Raw genomic sequence first — 26,134 nt, forward strand, 5'->3', positions numbered from 1 at the left:
TTTCAGACTATCAATGCGCCCAGAACAGCTGCTGAATCTACTCTTCTCTGCTAATGACAGACAGATCATTACTTTTGGAAAAAGCAAACTAGGCCAGCAAAGAATAAAAATAAAAATTAGTATTTCATTTTTGTTAGTATACAAAAAGAAAGGAACAGACTGTTTTCAGTGTTTCAAGGTTCCTTCTCCTTTCAAGATTTATTTCCACTACAGTCATGCACTAGTTGCTAACCTGTAATAACAAACCTAAATAAGAGCTTATATTTCTTGCAAAGACAGCACCTGACGCACTCCTAGACTACAAGGACTATGCTTTTCACAAGTAAGGAAATGCACATTTGACTTAAAAAGACAGGTTATTTGGAAATCTTACTCTTGAGGAAACAGAAGGAGAAAATGGGACCAAGTCAAAGTAACCATTTATCTCTGGTTACAATGAACCCATCACAAGAGCAACAGTGTGCTCCCCAGGCAGATCAGATGTCTTTCAGTGTGCTTACAAGGGAAGACAACATCTTTTTCCTGCTTAAAAGGACCTTCAGAAGTTAATTCACACCTACATCCTTAAGACACTCCTGTTACACAGGAAAAGGGGCTTATTAATAGAAACTTGGCTTTTGCAGTGACCTAGCTATACAGAAAAGTCAAAATGCAGATTAGCTCCCTGCATTTCTAGAACTTGATTAAATAGTAAAACTTCATGACCTACAAATCTGTGTTCAAGTTCCTCACTTTTCTGATCAGTGTAGATGCAGAGCAGATATCCCAGAAAGAGAAGACATCTCATGAAGTTGAATCCTGACCTGATTGTACTTTGAAGATTACAGAATGCTTTCCAGGGTCAGAATACCCTGTTTTGATAGTTTCCACAGAAGTGGAAACTATCAAAACAGCCAAAGAACAGGACAAAATCGACCAAAGCACATTAGCAGACCTTAATGATTTGCAGCTGCAATAATGAGCCAAGACATTTAAGCAATACAACAGTGTACTACAGGGACATTCTGCACTAAAGAAAAATTGACTGCTTCGGAGATGCTGAGTCCTACTCATCAAGGCTAATGGTATAAACTCATCTGCAGTGCAAGACTATTTGCTAGACCTTAGATGAACTCCCGCTTTCAGGAACATGGCTTTCTCTCCCAAATGCCAAGCTGATGACAAGTAGACTTGGATGTCTCTTTCAAACCTAATTACTGTTAAACCAAAGTGAACTGACTGAAATGAAGAGGCAAGAGAGGCACCAGGTTGCACAGACCGCATTCTGATTAACTTATTTCACCAAACAAATGGGTACATATTTAATCCTAAATACAAAACAGGAGAGGAAGAAAACAGGGAAATTAGCAATGAACTTACAGCCAAAGAGATACATTGTTAATACTGAAATGAGAAATTACCAAAGTAGAGAACATTTATGTTACCAAGTAAAGAACCAGAGGCTATTACTGCTATTACTTTTTCCTGTCCATTAAACATACTGTGATAAACACTTTTTGTACATTTAATTCCAGGTGAAAATGACAAGGAACAAATGCGTGGATCAGAAAATAAAGGGGGTTGAGCTGAGCTGCATATACTTATCCCTTGATGACAGACAAGACTGCAGTAATTCATCAGTTTTCACCACCAAGGAAGAAACAGAGCAGTTCTATGAAACATTACAAAGTATTTCAGCCCCACACACAGCATCTGGTAATTTCTGGCGTCTTGAGATCACAAGGTCACTAAAAACCACTTGGCCACACTCCAACCTTCCAGTCATGGAAAGTTTCTGATTTTCCTGAAGAGACTTTAAAGTGATGAGCAATTATGGCCTGTGTTTCAATTACACAGAGAGGGCAATTAGGATTTTATTGTGATTTAGGAATAGTCTGTTTCTCTGGTTTTCTGACCTTGAAAAAAAAACCCAGATAGGCAGATAAGCAGCAGCTGTTGGAACAAACATTTCCACAAACAACTTGATTTGTCTTAATGCTTTCCAAAAATTACCTGTGACTGAACAACTGCATTAGGAAATTCAAATCGCTTCTTGATGTCATCCAACATTCTGGCTCTGTCATATGACACTAAATTTCACTCTGCAAGAGAGATTAAAAAAATATACTTAGGACTAGGAAGGACAGCATACTATTTTTTACACCCTCTCCATCCCCCCCATATTTATGTTGTATTTAACAACAGATGCAAGCATTAAAGTATTTTCTTTGTCTTTTGGGCTTGAACTCAAGAAATGGTGAATAGTCATTGGTCCTGCACAAAGAATGGGTTACAGGCATTTCTTAAAGCTGCGACAAATATACCATTCCATATGGCACAGCATATGTGTACTCTAGGAGCATGTATTCTTGGGAGTATTTTAAGTATATTTCATTGAATTGAAAATGAGACAGCTCAAAAGGAATGTTCACAGTCTCACAAATATGATTTAAAATGAAAATTATCCACAAACTTTCCATCATTTCATGCAAAAGCAGAAGTAAAACAAACAGAAGACCAACCTGTGAGACAACAAATGGTAATTGTAGTTAGGGGCTGGAACACTTGAAGTGAAAACCTTCCCTGTAAGCTGGAATATGCAGGTTCTCTCAAGCACATATGAACCTACATTAAAGAGGAATCAGAAGTCAGTTTACTGCACACCAATGAAACTGATGGCCACTGCAAATTCTCAAACATTTAAGTTTACTGTAAACTCACCTCCAGTCCCTTGGAATGGCTTCCTCAAAAAACCAAAAAAGCTAGTACTTGTTGAAAACCTAAGTGTAATCCTTTGCAATAAGCACTGAGGAAACAAATACATGGAAAATACTCAAATTTCAAGACATGCTATCAGTGTCATACATTCAGAATCTTGCCACTTAAAAAAAAAAAAAGATAGAATTAAAGCCTGGATACAAGCAATGCTGCATGTGCCACAAAAACCACCATTTGTGGCAGAAAAACTCAAAAATAATAGCTACATTAATAGATCAGTGAACACAAATTCCTCACAGTTAAGCAGTGAGGTATTCCCATACACTTGTGGATTACATGTCTGAAAGTGCAGGAGAAAAAAACAACACTGATACTGGTATGGTATGTATAGTTTTAGAATAGATGTTATGGCATTTTGAGACAATAGGTGGTCCATATAATAAATGAACACTCATTAAACTAGAGCTGATATCTTGCTTTAAAAAAAAAATATTTCTACAGCAAACAATTCCAGATGTACCTGGATCTGTTGAGCATGGCTAATAACTCCAGTGGATCTAGATGTATCAGCCATCTGTATATATAAACCTAAGCCCCCTCAGTTCTACCCAATAAGCAGCAAAATGAGGCAAGGTTCCTTCCTGGACAGTTTTGACATGAACACACTAGAATTATATTGTATCTCTCATCAGGTAACTATTTTTTTACCCACATTAAAAGGAAAAACTGCTACAGACTATCATTACAAGCACAGAACATACTTTCAATGTAAGCACAAATCAGCTATTCCGAGTAGACAAGAAATCTGTTGCCCTTGCATCAGGCACAAATCCTAAATTTCTATCAATCTAAACTAAATATCCACAGGATAATTACAATGCAACAGCCATATCAATGAAATTAAATGAAACACTACCTAAACTGTTCCTCAGTCTTCAGCATTCACCCTAAGCAAAGGTAACTGTGTATCCATACGGAATGTCCATAAAATTTAAAGGATACATGGATAATCAAGGCTGGCAGAGACCTAAAGATGCTTTTTGTTCAACCTCCCATTCAAAGGAAGTTCAGACATGTAGTCAGACTAGGTTGTTCAAGACTTTGCTTCAGTTTGGCTTTAAAAACCTCCCAAGACTGGGGAAGGCACCACTTTACTGAGCTCTCCTGATCAACAAAAGCGTTCTCTCCATTACTAGGCTTTAGCTCTTTTTCCATGAACTCCTGTGAAGAGCCTGGCTATGCCTTTTCATCCCCTCCCACTGGTGCCAGGACTGCTACTGGCTACCACTGTTCAGCTGTGCCTCCTCCCAGCTGCACAGTCCTAGAAACCGCAGCATCTCCTCACAGGGAAAGGAGCTCAGCCCCATTATCTCCATGATCTCTGCTGAATTCAGTCCCTATCTCTGCCTACACAAGGATCCAGAACCAGACATGTCAATATGAGATCTAAGGTGCGCTGAGCGGGGGCGGACAAATCTCACCCTATCAGAGTTCTGCCACACATCCTAGAGCAATGCCTGCCAGGGCCTATGGCTGCCCCACAGAACTGCTCCCCAGCCCATCCACAAGTGGTAGGCCAAGACAGGACATTTGTCATTGCTGAAATTCCTCAGGTTTCCATCACCTGTTCCTCTAGTCCATGCAGAGGGCAGCCCCAACAGCAGAAACACATCCTATCTTTGATACAGGAACAGGGTGGGAGATAGTGTTGAAAGTCTTGTTCAAGAGGAGGTAAATGACACCTACTCCTCCACTCGACTGCAAATCCAATTATTATTTATTAAAGGCAATCACGTGGGTCAGGCATAATTTTTCCTTGGTAAATCCATACCCATGTGTGTTACTCCTAGTAAGAATCATTGAATCAGACAGTTTTAGAACAAAGATTTCCAGAGCTCATCTAGTCCAATCCTCTTATCAAAACTGGTCTGAATCTTCTTCTCTACCAAATCCAGTGGAGTCCTGAAAACCCACAAGGATGGAAGTGGTGGAGTCACCACCCCTGGAAGTATTCAAGAAATGATTGGATGTGGCACTTTGGGCTATAGTTTAGCTGAAATTGTGGTTTTCAGTTAAATGCTGGACTTGATCATCTTTTGGACATCTTTTCCAGCCTCCACGATTCTATAATTGTGGGTCTCTTCCACCTCAGGACATTCTATGATACACCATTAACCACACATATAAAAAACCATCCACCCCAAAACCATCCACAGGGACACGCAAGATTAAAAGAAAGAAAAAACAAGGTATTGGAAAGGGACCTTGGCTTGCTTACCCAACTTAGTCAATGTAAGTGATAAGCATCTGTGTAGCCTTAAGCTTGACTTACTGCAAGATAGCCACAATTTTGTTCTATCACTGCCCCTCAACTGGAAAAGGGGCAAAAATATGATTAAGGGATTATGACATAATGACAGGAAGATCACTCAGCAATTACTGTTATAGGGAAAACTGCCTCAAGCCAAGGAAATTTATTTTTACCAAAGAAAACTGAGTAGAATAGTAAGAAATACAAAAAGATTTAGAAACACATTCCCCCCACCTTTCCTTTCTTCTGGGGTGAACTTCACTCACTACCAACTTCTCTACCTCTTTCCCCTAACTGGAGTAGGGGGTCAGAAAATGAGGTCACAGTCACACTTTTCCCAGCTCCAGCATGGGATCCCAACCACAGTCTGCAGTTCTTCATTAACTGCTCCAGCGTGGGTCCCTTCTATGGCGTACAGTTGATCAGGAACAAACTGCTCAAGTGTGGATCCTAAGTCTCGCCAGAAAACCTATTTCAGCATGGGTTCCTGTCTCCATGGTCCCACTGGTCCTCTCAGAAGCCAGCATGGTCTCCTCTCCATGGCATCACAGCCTCCTTTGGGCATCCAACCAGTCTAGCACGGAGTTCTCCACTGGCTGCAGGTGGACACCTGCTTCACCACAGACTTCCATGGGCTTCACCATGGGCTGCAGAGCAATCTCTGCTCCAGCACCCGGAGCATCTCGTCTCCCGCCTTCTGCACCTTGGTGTCTGCAGGGCTGTTTCTCTCATGTTCTCACTTCTCTCCTTGGGCTGCTGTTGTGTAGCAGTTTTTCACCTTCTTAAATTTGTTATCCCTGAGGATAATTGATGGGTTTGGCCCTGGCCAGTGGCTGGTCCATTTGGAGCCCTCTGGCATTGGCTGCGTCAGATGTGAGGAAAGGTTTTGGCAGCTTCTCCCAGAGGCCACCCCTGTAACCCTTCTGCTACCATATCCTTGCAACACAAATCTAATAAAGCATTCTAATGCTAAGATGGAAAAGCATTGCTAATTCAAGTGAACCACAGAGAGGCTGTCACTGCATTACACTTTCGGATCTGGTCCAGTTCTCCAAAAGAAACTTTGTAAATTAGGCTACATAAAAGAAACTGAGTGCAGGGAGCACTGAGACCACATTTCTCGCCAGTGGTCTGAGAGCCTTTGGCTCCTTTTTAAGGATTCTCGATTCAAACTGGTGTTCCTACCCAGCCAGGAGTGAGAACACCTGCACACACCCTCACCGCTTGCGTGCGACAAAGTCAAACGTCTCAGAGCGACCTGTTTTAAACAAAACCGTATACAAACAACACCCCCTCTCACAGGGAAGTAGCAGCAGCTGCCTTTACTTCACTGCCGTCCTGACGCCGCGGATCGCTCCCGCCGCCCGCCCCGCGCTCCCCGGGGCCCCTCACCTCGGCCGGGCCGGGCTGGGCCAGGCTCGCTGCGCCTCCGCCACGGCCGCGCCGCCGCCCGCAACCGGCCGCGCACAGCGCGCATGCGCGGCGGCAGGCGCAGGCGCGGCGGGGCCGAGAGGCGGCGCTGGCCGGGCCGCGGGGTCCGCGCTGGCGAGGGCGCGGGGACGGACGTGGGGTCCGCGGTGATACAGGGGCCTTCATCGCCTTCGGAAGTACTGCGGAGTGAGTGTGTCAGCCTCTAAATGCTCTGGCAGGCAGTCATCAGCGAGTGCAGGAACATCAGGAAGACCATGGACGTGAAGAATAAATGGTGTTCTAGTTGCTGCAGGTTGCCACGTAATCACAGAATCACTTAGGTTGGAAAACACCTCTGAAAACATCGAGAGTGCAGCTCTCTCAGAGACAAAAGAAGAGTTTGGACCCAGTTCTGATGTATTTCGGTAACTGCCCTGCTACTAACTGGGAACCACACATCTGTGTGTGTATTCTCAGTTAAGGTTGTTAGTTTAATACAAAACAGTGCTTCTGTTCCCTAACATCAAAGCAACACACACCTTCTGCAAGGCACATATAACATAAGAATGCCTCCCAGTGAAAAATATTTTCATAAAAATTCAGAAATATTTTGAAAGGAATTTGTTTGAAAATGGTTATGCTATTCTCTAAGGTTAGATTATTTTCTCTCAAGGTTACCTTCTCTGAGTTGGTTTGAGCTGAAAGTAGTAGAAAGATGACAAATGAGAAACAAAAGTAAATGTAGATAAGTCTGTCTAATATTTCTTCAGTCTTTTCATTTAAAAACATCAGGAATATATTGTTTTCAGTTTCAGCAGCTAAAGCTGCTGGTACCCAAATAGCCCTGCCACTGCCTACACTGAATTGGTGGAAACACATACACTCCCACTTCCAAGAGGCACTAAAAGCCCAGAAGTGACTCACTTGAGCTACAGGTGTACAATACAAAGGGAAGATGAATCATATCCCAGAGAACATGTGGACTGCTGGCTTTATCTGTGACCTCTCTGCAGCAGCCGTTTTCAAGCAGCACATACAAGTATTTGTGACATGGCTTTTGGCTCAGTACACTCGGGCTAAGATGGGCTCCCATGTCTGCCTGCTGCTGAAGTGTCATAAAATGAGGAAAAAGGACCTGTAGGAGCTTTCACAAGGATGTATTTCAGTCCATCTCTAGGTCACCAAAGGTGGTGACATGAATCCAAAGGGATTGTTCAGTCTTCTCTGCCCATTCCATGCTTTCTGCTTAATCTAAGAACATCTCACTATTGTTGATATTTTGTGATTAGTAGTCAGCTATGAAGGGCCATCACTCCACCCATGCAGAGCATTCGTGCACTTTGATGCAGATCCAGTGTGAGGGCAGAACAGAGAAAAATGTCCCTGATTTGTATGCTCACTGGCTATTGAGATGAATAAGAGTGGAAATTGCTTAACTCTTGCCAGGGAGAACTCTGCAACTCACAAGATTAGGCTTGAAATGCCAAACTGAACTTTATCCTGTAAGGAATTAATAGATAAAAAGTCTCTTTGTAGTAGTGCAAGCAAGGCCCATGGCATTTTTGACTGCATGTACAGAAGTTTTCATTTTATAATTCCGGGTTGCAGAGCTTGCCTGACAGGTGAAGTGTATCTCAGTAGCATGCCATCCAGGGAAACTTCTCCAGCTGTGTGTTAGCTCCGTGTTACGCCCTAGACATGGGAGCTGTAGTTCCCAGTACAGTTCTAAGCTGCTACTGCCCAAATGAGCATTAGCCAAAATAGCTTTCAATTTGATGCGAACTGCAATGAGATCTCCTGAGATAAAGGAGCATGTAGTAATTTATTTTGGTGCAGACCATTGATGTGTGTTGATACTGTGAAGCATCTTGCTTTGACAGGCAGCTCACCAGAGGTTTCATGCTTGGTGTGAAAATATTAGGAGCATCAAATCCCTTCTATGGATTACTTGACTGTGATGTATAATTGCTAGCACTGTTTCTAAGCCCTGAGTTTCATGCAGGTCATCTAAGGACATTGAGGCATGAGAGCACTGTATGTAACTGGAATGCTCTCACCGAGGGGTCTTGGTAGCTCCAGAGACTCAGCTCTGTCTTGAGACAAAAGGAACCCATCTCATCTTCGTGAAACCATTTACTTTCCTATGGTCTCAATCTGTTTTAATTACCTATTTTTTTTTGCTGATATCTCAGAAGCAGGAAAAGAGCAGAAGATATCTCTTAAAGGACATACTTAAATTTACAGATATTGCTTTTGATTGCCTTTCAACTTGCAAGGCTTATAGAGCCTGGCTGTGAAACCAAGATATGTTTCCTGTAGTGGCTTGAAGTGGTATCCCCAGCTTTCAAGGTCTTCCATTAAAGTAGGAGAAATACTTGGAGATTCTGAAGATAGCATCAGTGTCAAAATTAAAACTGGGTTTGATTCAGAGCAGTTCATATCTGCTGCAGATTATGCAGAAAAATGTTTTCCCTAGAAAATTTTTGAAATCAGTTTTCCCTTTTGAAAGAAATTTGACACCTTTGGGAGGTGTCTCCAACACAATTTCTGCTGGTCTTAATATGGTCTATCTGTTATATAAAAACTAATAAAAATAGAATTCAGCTAGCTTGTATTGGGCTACCAAATAGGACTACCACCCTCCAGTTTGTGTGACAAGAGTCCTTGAAAGTGTCAGCAAATCTGTGAAACCTGCCCTCTTCTCTGGCTTGTGAATTTTCTTCCAGGAAAAACACTAGACAGGAGTCCTTGTATATAACCCCCCATGAGGGTTATGCATGGTAATGCTCCCCCCTTTATATAACCCCCCATGAGGGTTATGCATGGTAATGCTCTCCAAGAAATACCAGAAGGTTCTCTTGGCAGCATTTGTAATGTGTTGAAGGTCTCCCACTGAAGGTTAGTATGCAAATGAAAATCATACAGTAATAGCACTGATAATGGCCTAATCTGCATATCTCATTTCTTACATGGAATTTTATCCAAACCAGAAAGCAATTCTGGCTTTAATCATGAAGCAGAGAAATAACAAAAAGTTCCAGTTAAGAATATATTGCAGAAATCAGTAGCAGCAAAGCCTACCACTATTGAAATATATTTATTTTAAATCTCTTGAGCCTGATAATGAAATACGGTTTTAGCAAATGGACCTGCCTAGTCAGCTAAGTCTTTAGCCATTATAACTAAGAAGACTGATCTAAAATACATTCAACTCTCAATGCAGCTGCTTTTGCTCCAAACAGTAGTCAGCTATGAAGGGCCATCACTCCACCCTTGCAGAGCTTCCATGGACTTCAATGCAAATCCAGTGTGAGGGCAGAACTGAGAAAAAAGTCCCTGATTTGTATCCTCATGGGCTATTGAGATAAGTAAGAGTGGACATTGCTTAACTCTTGCCAGGGAGAACTCTGCAACTCACAAGATTAGGCTTGAAATGCCAAACTGAACTTTATCCTGTAGGAATTAATAGATAAAAAGTCACTATGTAGTAGTGCAAGCAAGGCCCATGGCATTTTTTGACAGTCTGTACAGCACTTGCTTTACTGAAGGGTAATGTAGAAAGTTTGAGGCATATTTCTGACAAAGAAAATTGCGCTTTTGAACTATTTCAGTGTCCCATGGATTGTATTGAGTGGCAGAGAGTTTTTAAAGAGATAGAAGAATTTTTGGCATCAGTTCTCACTCTCAGGCTCATGGATCCTACAAAGCCCTTTAATATATTTGTTCATGAATGAAAATGAATACCTAGTGGGGTGATCACACTGAAATTAGGACCTCACCAGAGACTGGTTTCATACTACTCTGTCCAACTAGATCTGATTTTATTAAATCAGTGGCAACAACAGTTACAATATTAGAAAGAAGTCACCCTTTTGTTGTGGAATACACTGTAACAAATTTATGTCCCACACAAGGCGGAAACACTTTTGAAACAGTACACAACTCAAACCTTATTGCCACTATGTGCCCATGAGTACACTTCCAGTGCTGGATAATATAACTTTGAAAAGGTACACTGGGGCCAAACATCACTAGTATGAGCAGGTGATGAACACTTCAAGGAAACTGCAGGCAGATGTAACTGTTGTTCCTTTGAACAATCCAGACGTAACTTTTTAGGTGGTTCATCTTCATACTCTCATGGACAACAATGAATGAGATACACTATGAACAGCCAAGGACCAGTAATAGAAGCTGAACCTCTCTAGTCTGCAAAATAACAAGCTACATTCTACTTTCATTTACTTGATGCAGCACAGCAAAACCTAAGTAATGAAGTTAAGGATGTGATTTAGATTTTTGTTTTATGCCTCCACTTTTTTTCTTTAAATGAACATTAGCTAATATCACAAAACTACAAGAAGACTGCTCAGGAGTCACTAAAATACATGAGTATTCCAATTGTTGTCACAGAGATTAACAAGACTATTAATTTGTTTAGATTTACTCAGTGTGTGTTTTCAAGTCATGATGTGACTTTAGCAAGACCAAGGAAGTGATCATCCTCTTACTGGTGAGACCTTGAATCCTGTGTTCAGTTTTGAGCCCCTCCTTCACTATAGAACAGACATTTTGCCCGAGCATGTATCCAGAGAAGGAGAGCAAAGCTGTTGGAGGGTCTGGAGGACAAAATATACAAGTAGCACTTGAGGGAGCTGGGGTTGTTTAGCCTGGAGACAATGAGCCTGACCAGCGAATGTATCTCTTTCTAGACTGTATCTCTTTCTAGAATTCCCCTGAAAGATTTGCAAGACTCCTGGCATCCATTTTCATAAGAATCATGGCACCTTTTTACCGTAGTCTCTCAAGGATTTCCTTGAGGTGGGGATGCAAGGGCAGAACATTGATGAATGATGTGATGGGAAACTATTGCTCTTGCTCTCTCTCTCTCTCTCTCTCTCTCTATATATATATATAATATTTATTTTCTACACATACACACACACACACACATACTTGTATGTATTTGCAGTCTGAAGTGGATAAAATGTATAGTTTTGGTCAGTTTAAATATGCTGTCTGAGGAAAAAATAATGGAGAATGGGGGAGGCAGCAGAGCATTGAAAGGTGGAAATTGCAGTAAATCAGGATAGCATGCTTTTTGCATTTGTATCTTTTGGAGAGCTGGGAAGTTTTTATTGGAAATTGTAAATATATGTAAAAGTGTCTGGAATTGATGACACATGGTGATGAAAAATATTCTGATAGGAAATTCATTGTTCATTGAGGGGTGCCTACCATTAGGAGAAGTGTAAATGAAGTATACCTGCTTACTAGTAAAATCTGTTGAATTCAGTGGACCACAGAGAGCTTATATGGAAGGGTATCTGAATCCTGAATGGCAAGTCAGAATATACAGGCTGCAGATTCATTGATCCCCTTCTAGCAGCTGGCAAAACATGTCTAGCCATCTCAATTCTGTTTTGTTCCCCTCTATGACTTCATAAAAATTACTTCTGGCTTCCTCACTATGCTGTGATTATTGGCTGCCTCCTGTACGTTGACCAATCATGCTTTACAGCTTTCTCATATATGAAAGTTGCTATATTCATAGGTATCATATTCATATGATTTTTGTTTAGATTTCTGAAATGTGCCTATCAAGCTCCTAAGGCCAGATGTCTGAAAATATATATGTAATATATTCCTTAAACTTTGCAATGTTCTCTCAAATGTTGAACTAGGTGTGTACTTCAGTTTCTCTGTTCTCGAATACTACTTTTGCTTACATGATTTTTTCTATTTCTTTATTTTTTCTATTTTTTTCAGGGCCAAAACTTTCTTCTCACTGTGTTTAACTGCTTTCAACCGTCATACCTTATCTGTTTCTTTCCTGGTTAAATAATTTAGTTAGTCTGTTTATTTCAATTTGCCATCCATAAAGTTGGAGTAAAACTACTTTCTGAATCAGTGAGGGCATAATCAAGGATTCATTAAAGATGAGGACAGCTAAGACCCAGTGGTGATATGAGTACTTATCACTGATTTAAAAATCTGGTTTTCACTAGAAGTTTTTCACCGAGGTAATGTTAAGCCATTTCAGATTCTCATTTTCTAGTGATACTGGGAATAAAGATTCAGCTAGTTTATGGCTCTCACAATGAAAGTGAAGATAGTGTAGTCTTGCACCTTTCTGATACTCTTGTAATGAAGCTGTAGAATAACATAAATATTCTATGACCAAGACATGGTGGTCATCTTATGCATAAATTCCTGAATTAGATAATGGTCAACTTTTAATGGTAACTAATGGTAACTAGTAGTGGTATACTGGGTTTGCATGACCAGGTTTTTGGTAGTGGGGGCTACAGGGATTGCTCTTGTGAGAAGCTCCTGGAAGCTTCCTCCATGTTTGGCAGAGCCAAAGTCAACCAGCTCCAAGATGGACATGCCGCTGACCAAGATTGGGCCAATCAGAAATGGTGGTAACATCTCTGTGATAACAGATTTAAGAAGGAAAATAGAAGTGTTGTGCAGATATAACTGTAGCCAGAGAAGAGAAACAGCTCTGCAAACACAAGGTCAGTGCAGAAGGAGGGACAGGAGGTGCCCCAGCAGGTGCTGGAGCTGATTCCCCTGCAGCCCATGGTGCAGACCTTGGTGAAGCAGCTGCAGCCCATGGAGGATCACAGGGATGCAGAGATCCACCTAAAGCCTGTGGAGGAGACCCACAGCTGAGCAGGGGGTGCCTGAGAGGAGGCTGGGCCCCCGTGGGAGGCCTGTGCTGGAGCAGGCTCCTGGCAGGGACCTGCAGACCTGGGCAGAGAGGAGCCCACACCAGAGCAGATTTCCTGGGAGGAATTGTGATCCACTGGGGACCCAGGCTGGAGCAGCCTGTCCGTGAAGGACTGCACCCCGTAGAAGAGTGACCCACATTGCAGCAGTTTGTGGAGGACTTACCCATAGGATGGACTCACATTGGAGAAGTTCATGGAGAACTGTCTCCCGTGGGAGACACCCCACACTGCAGCAGGGGAAGGAGTCCCCTTCCTGAGCAGTGGGAGAAACAGCATGTGATGAACTGACCATAACCCCATTCCCTGCCTCCATGCGCTGCTGGGGGGAAGGAGGTAGAGCTGGGAAAGAGGGAGGAGTGGGAATAAGGTGTTTTAAGGTCTTACTTTACTTCTCATTATTGATTTTGTTAGTAATAAATTTAGTTAATATCTCTAATTCAAGCCTGTTTCCTTCATGACAATATTTCATGAGTAGTCTCTCTCTATCCCTATCTCAGCCTATGAACCCTTCGTTGTATTTTCTCTCCCCTGTCCAGCTGCAGAGGAGAGTGAGAGAGAGACGTTGGTGAGTGCCTGGCATACAGACAGGGTCAATCCATGACAATGTTTTTGGTGCCGTAACTTGGATTCAAATTGAGGTTGCTGCCACCACAAGAACCTGATGCAGAGTGAAGATGGTCACATAATTGCTTTATATTTAACTGATGGCTAATGGAGTGATTTCCTGTCAGGCCAGGAATTGAGAACACTGATTTCATTGAAGTTACTCCCTAACAGCTCCCTTGCACATATGATCAGACTGTCCTGGCTATGGCTGGAGAAATCTAAAACAAGTTCTCTGAACTTAGTCATTACACAGCTGTAAACAGAGTAGAGCATTTGACTTTATTTCTCTGACTAATAGAAGCATTTTCTCTAGGGACACCACCATTGTGAGGAAATAAACCCCTAAACACTTCCTTGTAGGTCTTTCAAGAAGACTTTTCCACTTTCGATGAATTTCCTTATGTGTCCCTAGAGACCAAAAAAAAAAAACAAGCAACATTTTATACTGTAATACTGTGCACAGCCAAGGCCACTTTTTGCATTTATCTTCTGTTGTTATTATTATGTTCCTCTGAGGTGACCAGTGGTGAATTATAAATGGTTTTATATTGTTTTCTAAATCATGCAGCCCTTGGTCTTCCAGATCCTTCCTATTGGTAAAGGGAGTTTATATGTTTCTATCCGAAGTGCTTATTTTCCATTTGATTTGTGGTTAGAAATTAACAAGCAGATAAAACCTCGAAACAGGCATACATTTGGCTCAGGCTGCTTGGCATTTGTTCATGATTTGTAGCTAACCAAAGAAAGCCAATCCAGACATAGTATTCTGCCACTAGATCCTGGCAGTCAGAGTGGCATTACAAAGAAACTTTGTAAGTCATATTTCTTGTTGCATGTGTAAGATCAGCTGTAGGCTTATTTTAACTTTTTGGCTCTGATTAAGGCCATTGTAATCAATATCTGGCTTGGATCAAGATTGGCTGTGATTTTTTTTTATTGTCTGCATAAGAAAAGAACTCAAATATAGAGAAATTCAGACTGATGATACATTTAAAAGGCACAGTGGTTCAATTTATAGCCAGTAATATCAGCTTTTTCATTTTGAAAAGTTTGAAAACAAGGCCTATTTAAGAGTCAGTCAGACTTGGGTCACAAAATTTAAACTTCAAATAGAAATTTAAAACAGCTGTGTTTAAAATATTGAAGACAATAAATGTATCCAAATGAGCTGGGAAACAGTCTTCTTTTTTGTGGCATAAGACATATCTGCTTTGTGTAAGAAAACAATACAGAAAGGCAGCAATTCCTTTCAGTCGTGTGTGGAATCACCACACAACTGAAACAGTACAGCTATGATACAGCTCCTCTTAGGTCAGATGTAATGCTGCACAAACACTTCTACACTCTATACACACCTGTATATGGAGCAGAAATGTTGACTTGTGTTCCATGTAAATCAGGGATCTGGGATCTATGCATCATGTGTCCAGTTTGATGCAGGTGTGACTGAAGACTTCTGAACACAGGAACTGGAGCCTTTCAGGAGGCCTACAATTGTATCAGTTATTTCAGCACACATAAAAATTGCAAGCATTTTTAGCATTGCAGGAGTTGATTACATAAACGTTCAGGTTGTTAAACACCTCTAAGAACATAACTTAAATGTCTCTTATTTTCCAGTAGCTGAGCAATTATTCCCTGGTAAACCTTGTTTAAGCAGTACTGTATAGCACTTGTAGAAAATTGCCTTCACCTTTATAACTCTGTAGTTCTTTAAGCCAGTGTCCTTTGCACATTCATATGCACACAATTACATCCAACTGCTATAATGAGATCAAAGAATGTTTATTTAAACTGTTAATCCAAAATGAAGTCAATAGTTGCAACAGTTTGTCACTTAACAGCTCGAGATTGTTCTTTGATTTTGCTCCTGTCAGACAAAGATTACATTTGGAATTAATGAAATTTTTATATTTTAAAATCATAGCTGTAATTGCATCTCAACCCTTTCAGCTTGAATACAAATGCTGCATTTGGGTTTTTTTGTTGTTTAAAAATCAACATTGCTTCATAACTGACAAACAGTAAACAACTTCCTTTTCCAAATTTGAGCATGAATCAGCAGATGTTTCTGAGTAATGATTACTCAACCGAGTGGTCTCAGTTAAATTAGCTAAAAAGACACTTAGAATGAATGAAGTTAGGTAATGGAAGCATTTCTACTTTGACACTTGGTATGCGTCATAGGAAAACAGCTTGTAGTGATTCAGTCCCATTTCAAGTCAAGAGGACAAATAATTTTGTCGAAATACATAAGAAATAAGTCAGTGTTGAAGGACTCCAGAGAACATTCCAGCTCCATTCCTTCCAGTAGCATCCCAATCTAGGAAGATGATGCTCTGTTCAGATGGCTCCTGACACCTTACAGCACTCTGCATTAAGCTTGGTGGTGGTCCAGCCTCTCTGCCCTTGCATCCACAGTCCTTACTCAAGAACAAAGTTCTAAACATGCAAGAATCAGCTTTGGTGCATTTATGGACTCAGAAGGAGTTCTTATTTCTGCTGGCTTGCCTAATTCAAGGTTATTAGAAGATATGTGAAGTTTCAGATATACACATCAGGATTTTAAAACATGGATATTCATATACATGGATATTCATATACATTTAAAGTCACGTTGTAACTTGTGGAATTTTTACAAATTGTATTCATCCTTTTCAATACTTAGTACTGATTTTATTAATTAGGGCTTACGACATTTTTAAGAAAAGGAAATGCAGCTCAGTAGTTTTGAAGGAATTATTAAATCATGCTAAACTTTGGGCAATGCGCGCTCATTTCCGAAATGAAAAGAGAAGATAGAAATCGTGGTCCTCTGGAGAGGTCAAATGATGATATTACCTCGAGGGCTCGGCGCGCCATCTCTCGGCGACACCTGCAAGGCCCAGGAAGGGTACTCCTGTGTCCAGTCACTGGGCCAGCACTGCCATGGCGAAGATTGTCAAAAATACAGTTACCAAAAGAACTAAATCAGTTTTACACGTGCCAGAAGTTACTACGGGCAATTTTTTGACAATTTTATGGCTGTTGAAAAATAGTCATCTCACCAACGTCAGCACGTGATTTAGATGTTCACAGTCAATCACTTCATCTCCACAGTGGTATTTTCCCCTGGCAGGAAACCCCACGTTATCAGCCATACACGGACGAGATATGGAAATATTTGAGGGAGTAGACGTGTTTTAGGAGACTCTCAGCCCGTTACAGGTAGAAATAGAGGCTGGCGCTACAAACGTGTTGGAAGAATCGCGTTTGTTATTTCCTGCCTGCTGCGTGCCCATCATCACCTGCCGTCCCTGTGCAAGTCGGGCATTCCCTTGCTGTCCTCCTCCCTTTGTTTATGCAAGTGGGTTCATCGGGGCTTTTCGGAAGGGTTTGTTGGCGCGGGCAGCGCCTGCGGCGGAGCTGCCGCCAGGCCCGGTGCCGCGGGCGCCGGCCGCGCCGAAACCTGTTCCTTTAAGGGCGGGCGGGGCGGGGCGGGGCGGGGCGGGGGTGGGGCCGCGCGGAGGAGCTTGCGCACCATTGGCTGTCGCGCGGGGCCGGTGCCGCCCCCGGCACCTACTACTGTGCCCCTCGCACTGTGTCAGGCAGGAGTGCGGTGCGCATGCGCGGCGGGTGCTGCGCTGGCCGGCGGGGTTGGGGCGAGCGCCGGGGCTGCCGCGGGCGGGGAGCGGGAGCGCGGGGAGCGGGCGCGGGAGCGCGGGGAGCCGGAGCCGCGAGCCATAGCCGGCAGCCGCCGCCGGCCGGAGCAGCACAACAGAGGATGCCTGCCTCCTGCTCGCCGCTTCTCTGCGCGCCCGCCATCTCCTCCACGTCCTCATGAATTAGGGCTGCGCGGTGGGGGTGGGGGACGGCAGCGAGCGCCCCGGCGAAACCGGCGCCCCAGGCATGGCCGGCTCGGTGAGTGAGTAGCGCGGGTCTTCTCCAGCCCTCCGCCCCGCGCTGCCCGGCGCCGCTGGGAAGGGGCTGGCGTGACCGGGAATTTCTCTTCGCATGCGGCTTTCCCTGCCTCCCGCTGCTCCCGGTGGCGGCGCGGCGCGCGCACGCACTTGGAGGGAGCCGTGGTCCTGCCGCCGCAGCGCGGGCAGAGAGCGCGGAGGCGCCGAGGGCAGGACGTATCGTCCCTGACAGCGGGCCCGGGTCGCCTCCCCGCGCTCTCCCGGTGACACCGAGGGCTGTCCTACGCCCTCGCCTGCGGGGCCGTTTTTTTGTTGTTACAGCGGTGCATTGCTGGTTTTGCCAACTCTCCCCCCACCAAATCCTTTCTGCCGTGTTTGTGGTACGGTTGTGTCCGTGTGTCCGCGTACTGCCCGCGATGGGTCCGGTTCCCCCCGGCCGCCAGCCCCATCTCCGCTCGTTGTGGCGCTCACCGGCCGCTCCCCGCCTCTTCCCCCGCAGTGTGCCGTCCAGGTGAAGCTGGAGCTGGGGCACCGAGCCCAGGTCAGGAAGAAACCCACCGTGGAGGGCTTCACCCACGACTGGATGGTGTTTGTCAGAGGGCCTGAGCACAGCAACATTCAGCACTTTGTGGAGAAAGTCATCTTTCACCTGCACGAGAGCTTCCCCAGGCCGAAAAGAGGTAGTGGGGTCTCTCCTGGGATGAGCGCTTGGAGGCGGCCCGGAGCGGGCGCAGGCGGTGGGACTGTGCCGGTCTCGGTGGAGAACAAAAGCGGTCGCCAGTGCGGTGGTGGGCTGCCGGGGCTCTATCCCGCCGCTTGTAGGGCTGTCCGGGGTCGGGATGGGCTCCTCTCTGCCCCTCACGCACTTGCTGCCGCGGGATGTCCACTCCCGGCTGCCTGTGGTCGCAAAGCTTGGTCCGGCCGTGGGTCTGGGTCCCGACTCCTTCTGGTCTCTTGGTGGTGGGTGGCACGGAGTTAGCTTCTGTCCAGGCATAGGTGCTCACTGGCGATTTTTGCCCACGTGTTACTTCCTTCTGGCTGGTGTTGTTTTCTCCCGATGTCCTGTATGACTGGAAATAAGGATGCCTGTACATGTGTTGCTGTTCCGATTTTGGTTCTTGTGTTTGGACTCCTTCAACACCCTGCGTGTTCATCTCCTGGGTTTCATCTTTTTGTGAGTACATAAAAAAGTCTCAAAAGGTGCATTAGTAGTGCATGTGTGGTGCATTTGTACTCATCCAAGTTTGGCTGGGAGACATGTAAGAAGCCTTTTGTTTTCAGATCTGTTTCCTGAGCCTTTGCTTGTCTTGATTATTGCAGTGGGATTGGTTGAGTAGCAGTACAAATAAAAGAAGTGAGCAGGTTTATTTATCTATACAGACACAACACTTAGGCGTTATCTTTCATTTGATCTGTTATCTTTATTGGCATCTAGTACTTCTCCAGTTCCTTAGAACAACATTGTCATAAAATGGAGCTTGGGGGGGGATAAATTGAATGTTCATGGAGCAAAAGACAGGAAAATTTTGAGTGTTGAGATAAAAAAGCTTTTCTTTGGTAGGATAAAAACATATAGTTTTATTTAATGTTTCTCAGTTGGAAAATACCAAGCTGTGACTTTTTTATATCAGTGACTGTGTTTTCTCTAGAATACTTTCCTTCTCTTAAGCATCAGAGTGTAAGAATTACTTTATTTCATCTCCAGAGTTTATCCTCTGAAGTACAGGCTATTAACTGTCTTTTATTTTCATACTGCCAGTGTATTTTTTGGATCTCTTTAAATCTGTGCAGTACTACACAAACGGTTTTCAGTGAATTGTATGACATACTGCAGTCTTATTGTTGAATCAAATTGCCTAGCTTGCCCTGGTGAGTCTTCCTCTTGCTTTCTTCTATTTCTTGTGCAAAAGACATGACTTTAAGTCCGTCTAAATAGTTTGGCAGAAAAACTCCTGAGAACAGATCTAAGAAGCCTAAATAGCTGAGATAGTATTATTCATATTCAATGAATTAGATGATGTGTCATTCAATCAGTGGTAGAAAGTGTGCTTAATACTTGAAGCCCAGTCTGCATAAGGGTTGTTGGTGGTCCTCTCTGCTTTTATTATCTCTGCTATATTTATTTACTTGCTGAAACATGATTCTGCTTCTCAAATTTGGTTGCTAGGTGTGATGTGGAGCTTGCTAATAAGAATATAGTTCAGGACATTTGCAAGCGAGGGATATATCATTTGCTACTTGCTTTCTGTCTCCAGCTGCTGAGTTCAGTTACACAGTCATTTGAGTAATTGTTTTAGAGTGTTTATTTTGGGGTTTTGTTTGTAAGGATAATTTTCATGATGTGGCAACTGCTGGGAAGGATGCCCTCTTGTATAGCCTGGCAGGGGACTTCTTGTCCCTGCAGTGCTTGTACCTGCCTTGGATTGTTGGAGAACTCTGCAGCCAGTCTCATTCAGTAGATTGTAACCTGGATGGCAGGCACTCCATTCACTTATGGGCTTTACTTAGCCTCCTGAAACTATTGATGCTGAAGAAATTTCAGGTCCTTGAAATCACATTGGGGGAATGATCCATGTGTGAATTACTTAGAATGTTTTCTGCTATTGTAAAGTGTTTGAAAGGGTGGTGGGAATGTATGCCTTCTAAGTGGTAGCAGTTTGTTTTTCTACTTTAGAAGTGCTGTTAAAATTTTTGACAAAAGTATTCTAAGGTGGTTTTTTTGGTCTCTGTAAATCAGTGCTACTAGTTTCGTTTGATACCTCAAGTGTTGCATATTTAATAGGAATGATATGCATGTTTGAAGTGTTAGTCAAACTACCTGTTTTCATTTTGTCTGCAGTTATATACTTCATTATTTTAGCATGGGATAACTTACTGCTTTGAGATACTCAGTAATTTCACAAACTTTTCCTGAGCCATGGGTTTAGCATGCTGAATTTAGGTGTATAAGATTAATCAAAAGCAAGTACTAGTATACTGGCAAGCCATAATAACACCTAATTATCTGATAAGTGTTCTTTTTGTCTCATGTTAAGAGTGGCTGCTCTGAGCTGTATGCATGTTAGGAAAAAATTTAGTTCATTGGGTCTATCTGTAAAGCTCATGGATCAATTTGAAAATAAATCAACAAGCTAAGATAGGTGTTATTAACTCATAAAGTTAATAAAGATCACTTTTTATTAGAGACACAGTAATTCCGGCTACTATGGGAGGCAAGGGAGATAAATTATTGCCAGGTCATTTGCTTTGCAGATTTATGAGAATAGCTGGATAAACTGTCAGTTTGCCAGCTACAACTATGGCTTTGCTTATCTGTTTATGCTAGAAATTTTGGAAATACTGGATGTTGGCAGTGAGTTTGCAAAGGTGTGTCCAAGTGTTTGTTCTGCTAATAGTTGCTACAGAGCAAGCAGGGTCCTGTATCCCAAAGTTGCTTTAGTTTTAAGGTGGCAACATTACTGGGGTGGTGTTCAGTCACTGGCGTGCAGAGCAGGTTGATTTGTGTGTGTTGGCAGGATGGAGGGGTGATGGTGACCAACGGTGGACAAAGTGTAGATAAGCTTGAGTGACCTAATAAAATAGTATTCTTCATCTTTCAGTCTGTCTCACCTTAAAATCCTGAGCTTGAGATGGTGGTTTTATTGCTTACTGTTTGCCTCATGATGACTGAGTGCCTTAGTTTATCCTTGCATGGTGGAGCGTACAGGAGTGTGCAGTGATTTGTCCTTTCTACTTCATCCTGTTCAATGGCCTGCTCTGCTGTCTGATTTCCATAAGTAGTTTCATGGATGGGGGGGCCGGTGGCAACAGGGCTGCTAGGCACATTATAGAGAGTAGAGTCATGCCCAGACTCAATTTCAGGTGGTATTTGCAAGACAAAAGCTCAGTAGGATCGTCATGCAAATGCTGCTGTTTGCAAATCTTGTCTGCTGATGTAAATTGGTTGAGAGAAGATATGGAGAATTTTTAAGATTCTACCTATATTTCAAAGCACGTGCTGCTTATCTTTCATCATTCATGTGAAGAAAATCAGCCTATGTGTAGAAGTGAAGTATTTTAAAGCACGTCTGTGAAACAAGGTGTGTCATCAGACTGCGATTAGTTTTGATCCACTGCTATACTGCCTCTGAGAGAGGAGCTGTTGTTCTTGCATTGTAATATGTCTCATTAATTGCATGGATGCTAGGCAATGTCGAAATATTTTCTTCTTCTTGCCCTATAAATGCTGATGCTCTTCAAAAGTTGCCTGACTTACTCTCACAGTATTTCAGTTGGATAAGGAAACATTTCTCTTGTGTTTTGATGACTCGTAAGCATATCTCAAAAATGGCATTAGAACTAGTGTGTTCCGAGTGGTTAAATTTCTGTTACTCTGTGGTACTTTTTGACAAACTAAATTTTTCCTATTAAAAAAAATGGTGAGCAGTATTTCTGTGCTAATAGCTTAGTCAATGTGAAAATTTTGGTTTGGTCACTGGAATGTTGTAACTTTAAAAGTAGGAGATGTTGCTTTTCTCTGTGGAGCAAGAGCAGCTCTGCTTAGTGCATCTCTTCGCTCAATACGTTTTACCATTATATGACAAAGTGGTGAAAGTAAAGTTGCTTGGTGTTCTAGTACAGGAAGGACCAGCTCCAGTTGTCTTCTGGAAAGTTCACATTTCCAGCATTGGTTGTTTTCATTAAGGTAGTCTTTAGATGCAGAATGAGATTTCAGTGAATCATAACAGTTTGAAATATATTTAGTTACCGTAAAAGATGCCTTTTGCTATTCTTGTTAAATTATTTTTCCTTTTCAAGATTTTTAGCTGAAAAAAACCCCTTTTTGTGCTCCATTTAAAGTCAATGAGACTCTTAACTCTATTAATTTTAGTGAACTGAGTGATGTGAGGATAGGGACCCATAAGCAGATTCTTCCCAGATGATTGAAGTTTTCCTTTCAAACAAGCTAGTGCAGGCAGATAATCAAGATTACTAAACAGGCAACCAGTTTTATGATGTGTATTTTATTAGGATATTTAACTACACTTGTAAGAACTTAGATCAGTTTTAGGTCTGTTTTCTTTGCTTTTTTTCCCCTCTTAAATTTGCCTGAGCCTAACCATCTAAGTATGATAGGCACACAGGAATTTCTTTTTCATCAGTCTAACAGATATAGGTTTCATACTGCATCTTTTAGGTCAATTGTGGCTCTTAGCTGCAGAATGGTCACATGAAATGACTGATATCTAGTGAAGAACTTCATTTGTTTAACAGGAAACTCTTGAGACTTAATTTTGCTGCTACTGAGTATGAAAGTGAATGGCTTCGAGAATGCATCAGTGGTTTTAGATGCACTTTCTAATTCAGCCAGTAGGAACTCAAAAGGGCATTCGCAGACTTAAAGTGTAAAGAGTTTCAATATAGGGAAGCTATCACGTTTTATTATTTACGTGAGTGACATCAGTACATAATTGGTGGTTTTGATTTTAAGATACTATGGGTACAGAAAAGCTGGTTTCTAATAAATAATTTCACCTCATTGGTGTGACTCAAAGAATAATCACATTCAAAGCCCATATTTAGGCTTTATTTAGATGTAAACAGCGTGGAAAAAACTGGGAAATAATAGGGCTGCTGCATCCTCCAGTGTCAAAAACTTTTCTAGTCTATTTGCACAGTTTTTTAGGTGGTTTAGTTGTGTGAATTATGTGCTCAGTGTGTGTTTATTTTAATTTAATGGAAGGGTTGCTACTCCTACCTACATTTCTTCTCCCTGTAGGCATGTTTCTGCAAGGGCAAATGCTGATTTCTGTCCGAAACTGCCAATCAGTTCTGACTCTCTTAAGTCATAAAAGATGATCCTTCGTTATTTCATGTTAGGTTAAATTTGTATAGTGTTTCATTGTTGGAACAGTTTTTTTAGTCTTAAGAAACTCTAGTTACTTCTTACTAAAGCTACAATATTAATATTCATTGATTGTAGCTCTTCTAGATTTTAGATGGCAGGAAGTGTAGTTTCAAGACTGTTGTGCAAAAGATTTTTGGATGTGTAGAATACTACTTGCTTGAAGCAGAGAAAAACAGATTATTCTGTGTAAGATCAAATCTATCACTTTTTTTTAGTAAGACGAGGGAGAAGATACCTCAGTATTAAAACTGGAGTTAGTTAAATTTTTTAAGAAAACAAAAACAAGTGTTTTTGTTAATTATTGTTATGACTCTATTTACATTTGTACAGTTTTTATCCTTAGAAAAATAAATGTGTCAGAAATGTTTAAGCCATGTATTATTTACAGTTACAGGTTAGTCAATATGAACTGCAGGCATGATTGTTAAGATTTAGTAAGTTGTAAAATGTTGGGCATAGATTTGTTAGTATTTTTTTTGTGGTACTGTTTAAGTATGAAGGCTGTTCTTGTAACAATGTTGTGCAGTGTGGTTAGGATTCAGTTTTTGTGTGTTGGGTTTGATTTTGGGGCTTTTTATAGTTTTTAATTCAGGTTTTGGGAATACATGTTGAAGAGGATTAATCTGTCCTTTGTTCTGATAGAATCTGTAAAAAAGACAACTTGATACATTTGGGCAGCAACATGAATGTAAAGCTTGTGGATGATGCTTGCAGTAGCGGGAAAACACAGTTAGTTTATATGTGTTTAATCCCGAGTTAAATCTATAGGCTGCTGAAGCTTGACTACGTGAATTTTTGTGAGATTCTTGTGATGAACACCTGCAATTTTAAACCAACAGTCTTTAGTTCATAGGCAACCATCCTCTTTCTTTCCTTCCTGGCAGTGATTGATAGACATATATAAAGACAAAGGAACAGTCAAATTCTAACAGTTGTATACGTTTGCATGAAAATTATGATTTCTCATCTAGTTGTAAAACACTTAGCTTGTAATTCAAGATGTTGTTTGCTTTTTGTATGATTTTTGCCTTTTTGATGTGCCTTTTATTATATGTAAAGGGCTGGAAGAACAGACTGCTATATAAAATATTTGTATACTTACTTAAATATCTGTGTGGGAATTGATTTTTAAAATTAAATCTATTTATATATGTCATCAGAGCTCTTATCAGTATTGTTGGCTTATTCCTCTCCCTTGTATGCCAGGTATGGGCTGTATCACACTGTTAATACTGTGCCAAACTCCTGCACTGACTCTGGCTTTCTAGAGGAGTACAGGTTTGTTTCTTTGAGCTACCTGGATGAGCCCAGTGAGTCTGTATGAATTTGATTTTAAACTTTGTGCATGCTGTGGTAACAGAGGTCTTGACAGCTATAATGTCATCTAACAGATAGATCAAATATAATTTCTTTTAAATGCAATTCCGACGCATTTTGAGCAGCTGATGCTTACAAATTGCATTGGAATGACTGCAGTTACTTGTCTGTAATTCTATGTAAAAACTCACATGATATACAGGGTAGGATGTATGTGTTTTTCATAAGACTTTTGGTCATAAAGGTAAATACTGGCATAGCTGTTTCTATTTTCAAATGTTTATGATAACAAAGTGAATTATTACACATATCAAAGCAATACAAGAGTAGAACTGAATGAGCAGTGTGAGGGGGATTGATTTTGCTGGTGATTCCTAGGATATATTGTGGTTTGCAGCAAATCTAAACATACTATTTGCAACTGCTTTTCTAAAGCTTGTACAGAAGAATTCCACCAAATTCAGTGGGACACTAATTGTTCTGCCCTTTCTAGATAGAAGTGATGTGAACATAACATATATCTTGAAATAGGGGTTGACAGACAAGGTGTAGGCTTATAGGGGAAATTGAGGACTATGTATACTTAGTATACTTTCTTATACTTGTATACTTAGAGGAAGACAATATTTTACCTTTCGTGTGCAAACTTTAAAGGGCAAGTTATCCAAGAAGGAAAAATGTGGAGATTCAGTGTAAATAGAACTACTTGATGTTGTGGGCTAGAAGCTAGCAATCATGTTGTTTTCCATCATCTGTGTGGAAAAATGGCAGGTCCAAGAATGTTTGCTCTTTCTTGAAGCAGCTCTTCATGTAATAAATTTTGATTGATTGGTATTAAATGGGTAAGTGAAGGTTTAATTCCTCTTGTTATCATGTACCAGGCTCTACAATAACAAAAAATATGCACACTTAATTTTGCATAATGTAAATTCTAAGTGAGTATTTTATTGAAGAACTTGGTAAAAATAATTTACACGGTGGGGGTTTGTGTCATCACAGCACTGGCACCATCTTCTACTGAAAAGAAGGAGAGGGTGGATTAAACCTGAAATCTTGTGTGCTCTCTGAACGTGGAGATGCGCAGATCTTGTGTAATATTCCAGGGCAAGTATTTGTAGTTAGGATGATGCCAGATGATTTTTTTTTTTTGACTTGTTAGGTATTTTTTGTTTTGTTAGCTTTCCTCTTGCCCAGCCCTCTTACAGCACAATATAATTCTGGATGCTTTTGATGTCTTAAAATGACTTAGTATGGCTACAAGGAAAAGCAA

General features: G+C 41.6%; 2 protein-coding genes across 2 annotated transcripts in view; one reads left to right on the forward strand and one right to left on the reverse strand.

Moving 5' to 3' along the window:
* Positions 1–6,498, reverse strand: part of FOCAD (focadhesin) — a 90,698-nt gene extending 84,200 nt beyond the window's left edge. Inside the window, exons 1-3 of the mRNA XM_071424926.1 lie at positions 6,401–6,498; positions 2,502–2,604; positions 1,993–2,081 (exon numbers count right to left, since the gene is read on the reverse strand). Coding sequence (XP_071281027.1) covers positions 1,993–2,049 — 57 coding nt within the window. The 5' untranslated portion in view covers positions 2,050–2,081; positions 2,502–2,604; positions 6,401–6,498. The remainder of the gene's footprint in view (positions 1–1,992; positions 2,082–2,501; positions 2,605–6,400) is intronic.
* A 10,916-nt stretch (positions 6,499–17,414) lies between these two features.
* Positions 17,415–26,134, forward strand: part of MLLT3 (MLLT3 super elongation complex subunit) — a 118,512-nt gene continuing 109,792 nt past the window's right edge. The window contains exons 1-2 of the mRNA XM_071424929.1: positions 17,415–17,661; positions 18,160–18,340. Coding sequence (XP_071281030.1) covers positions 17,650–17,661; positions 18,160–18,340 — 193 coding nt within the window. The 5' untranslated portion in view covers positions 17,415–17,649. The remainder of the gene's footprint in view (positions 17,662–18,159; positions 18,341–26,134) is intronic.

This window comes from Agelaius tricolor, unplaced genomic scaffold (assembly GCF_023055355.1).
Source record: "Agelaius tricolor isolate 1412-34295 unplaced genomic scaffold, bAgeTri1.0.p SCAF_4, whole genome shotgun sequence".
In the NCBI taxonomy this organism is placed as follows: Eukaryota; Metazoa; Chordata; class Aves; order Passeriformes; family Icteridae; genus Agelaius; species Agelaius tricolor.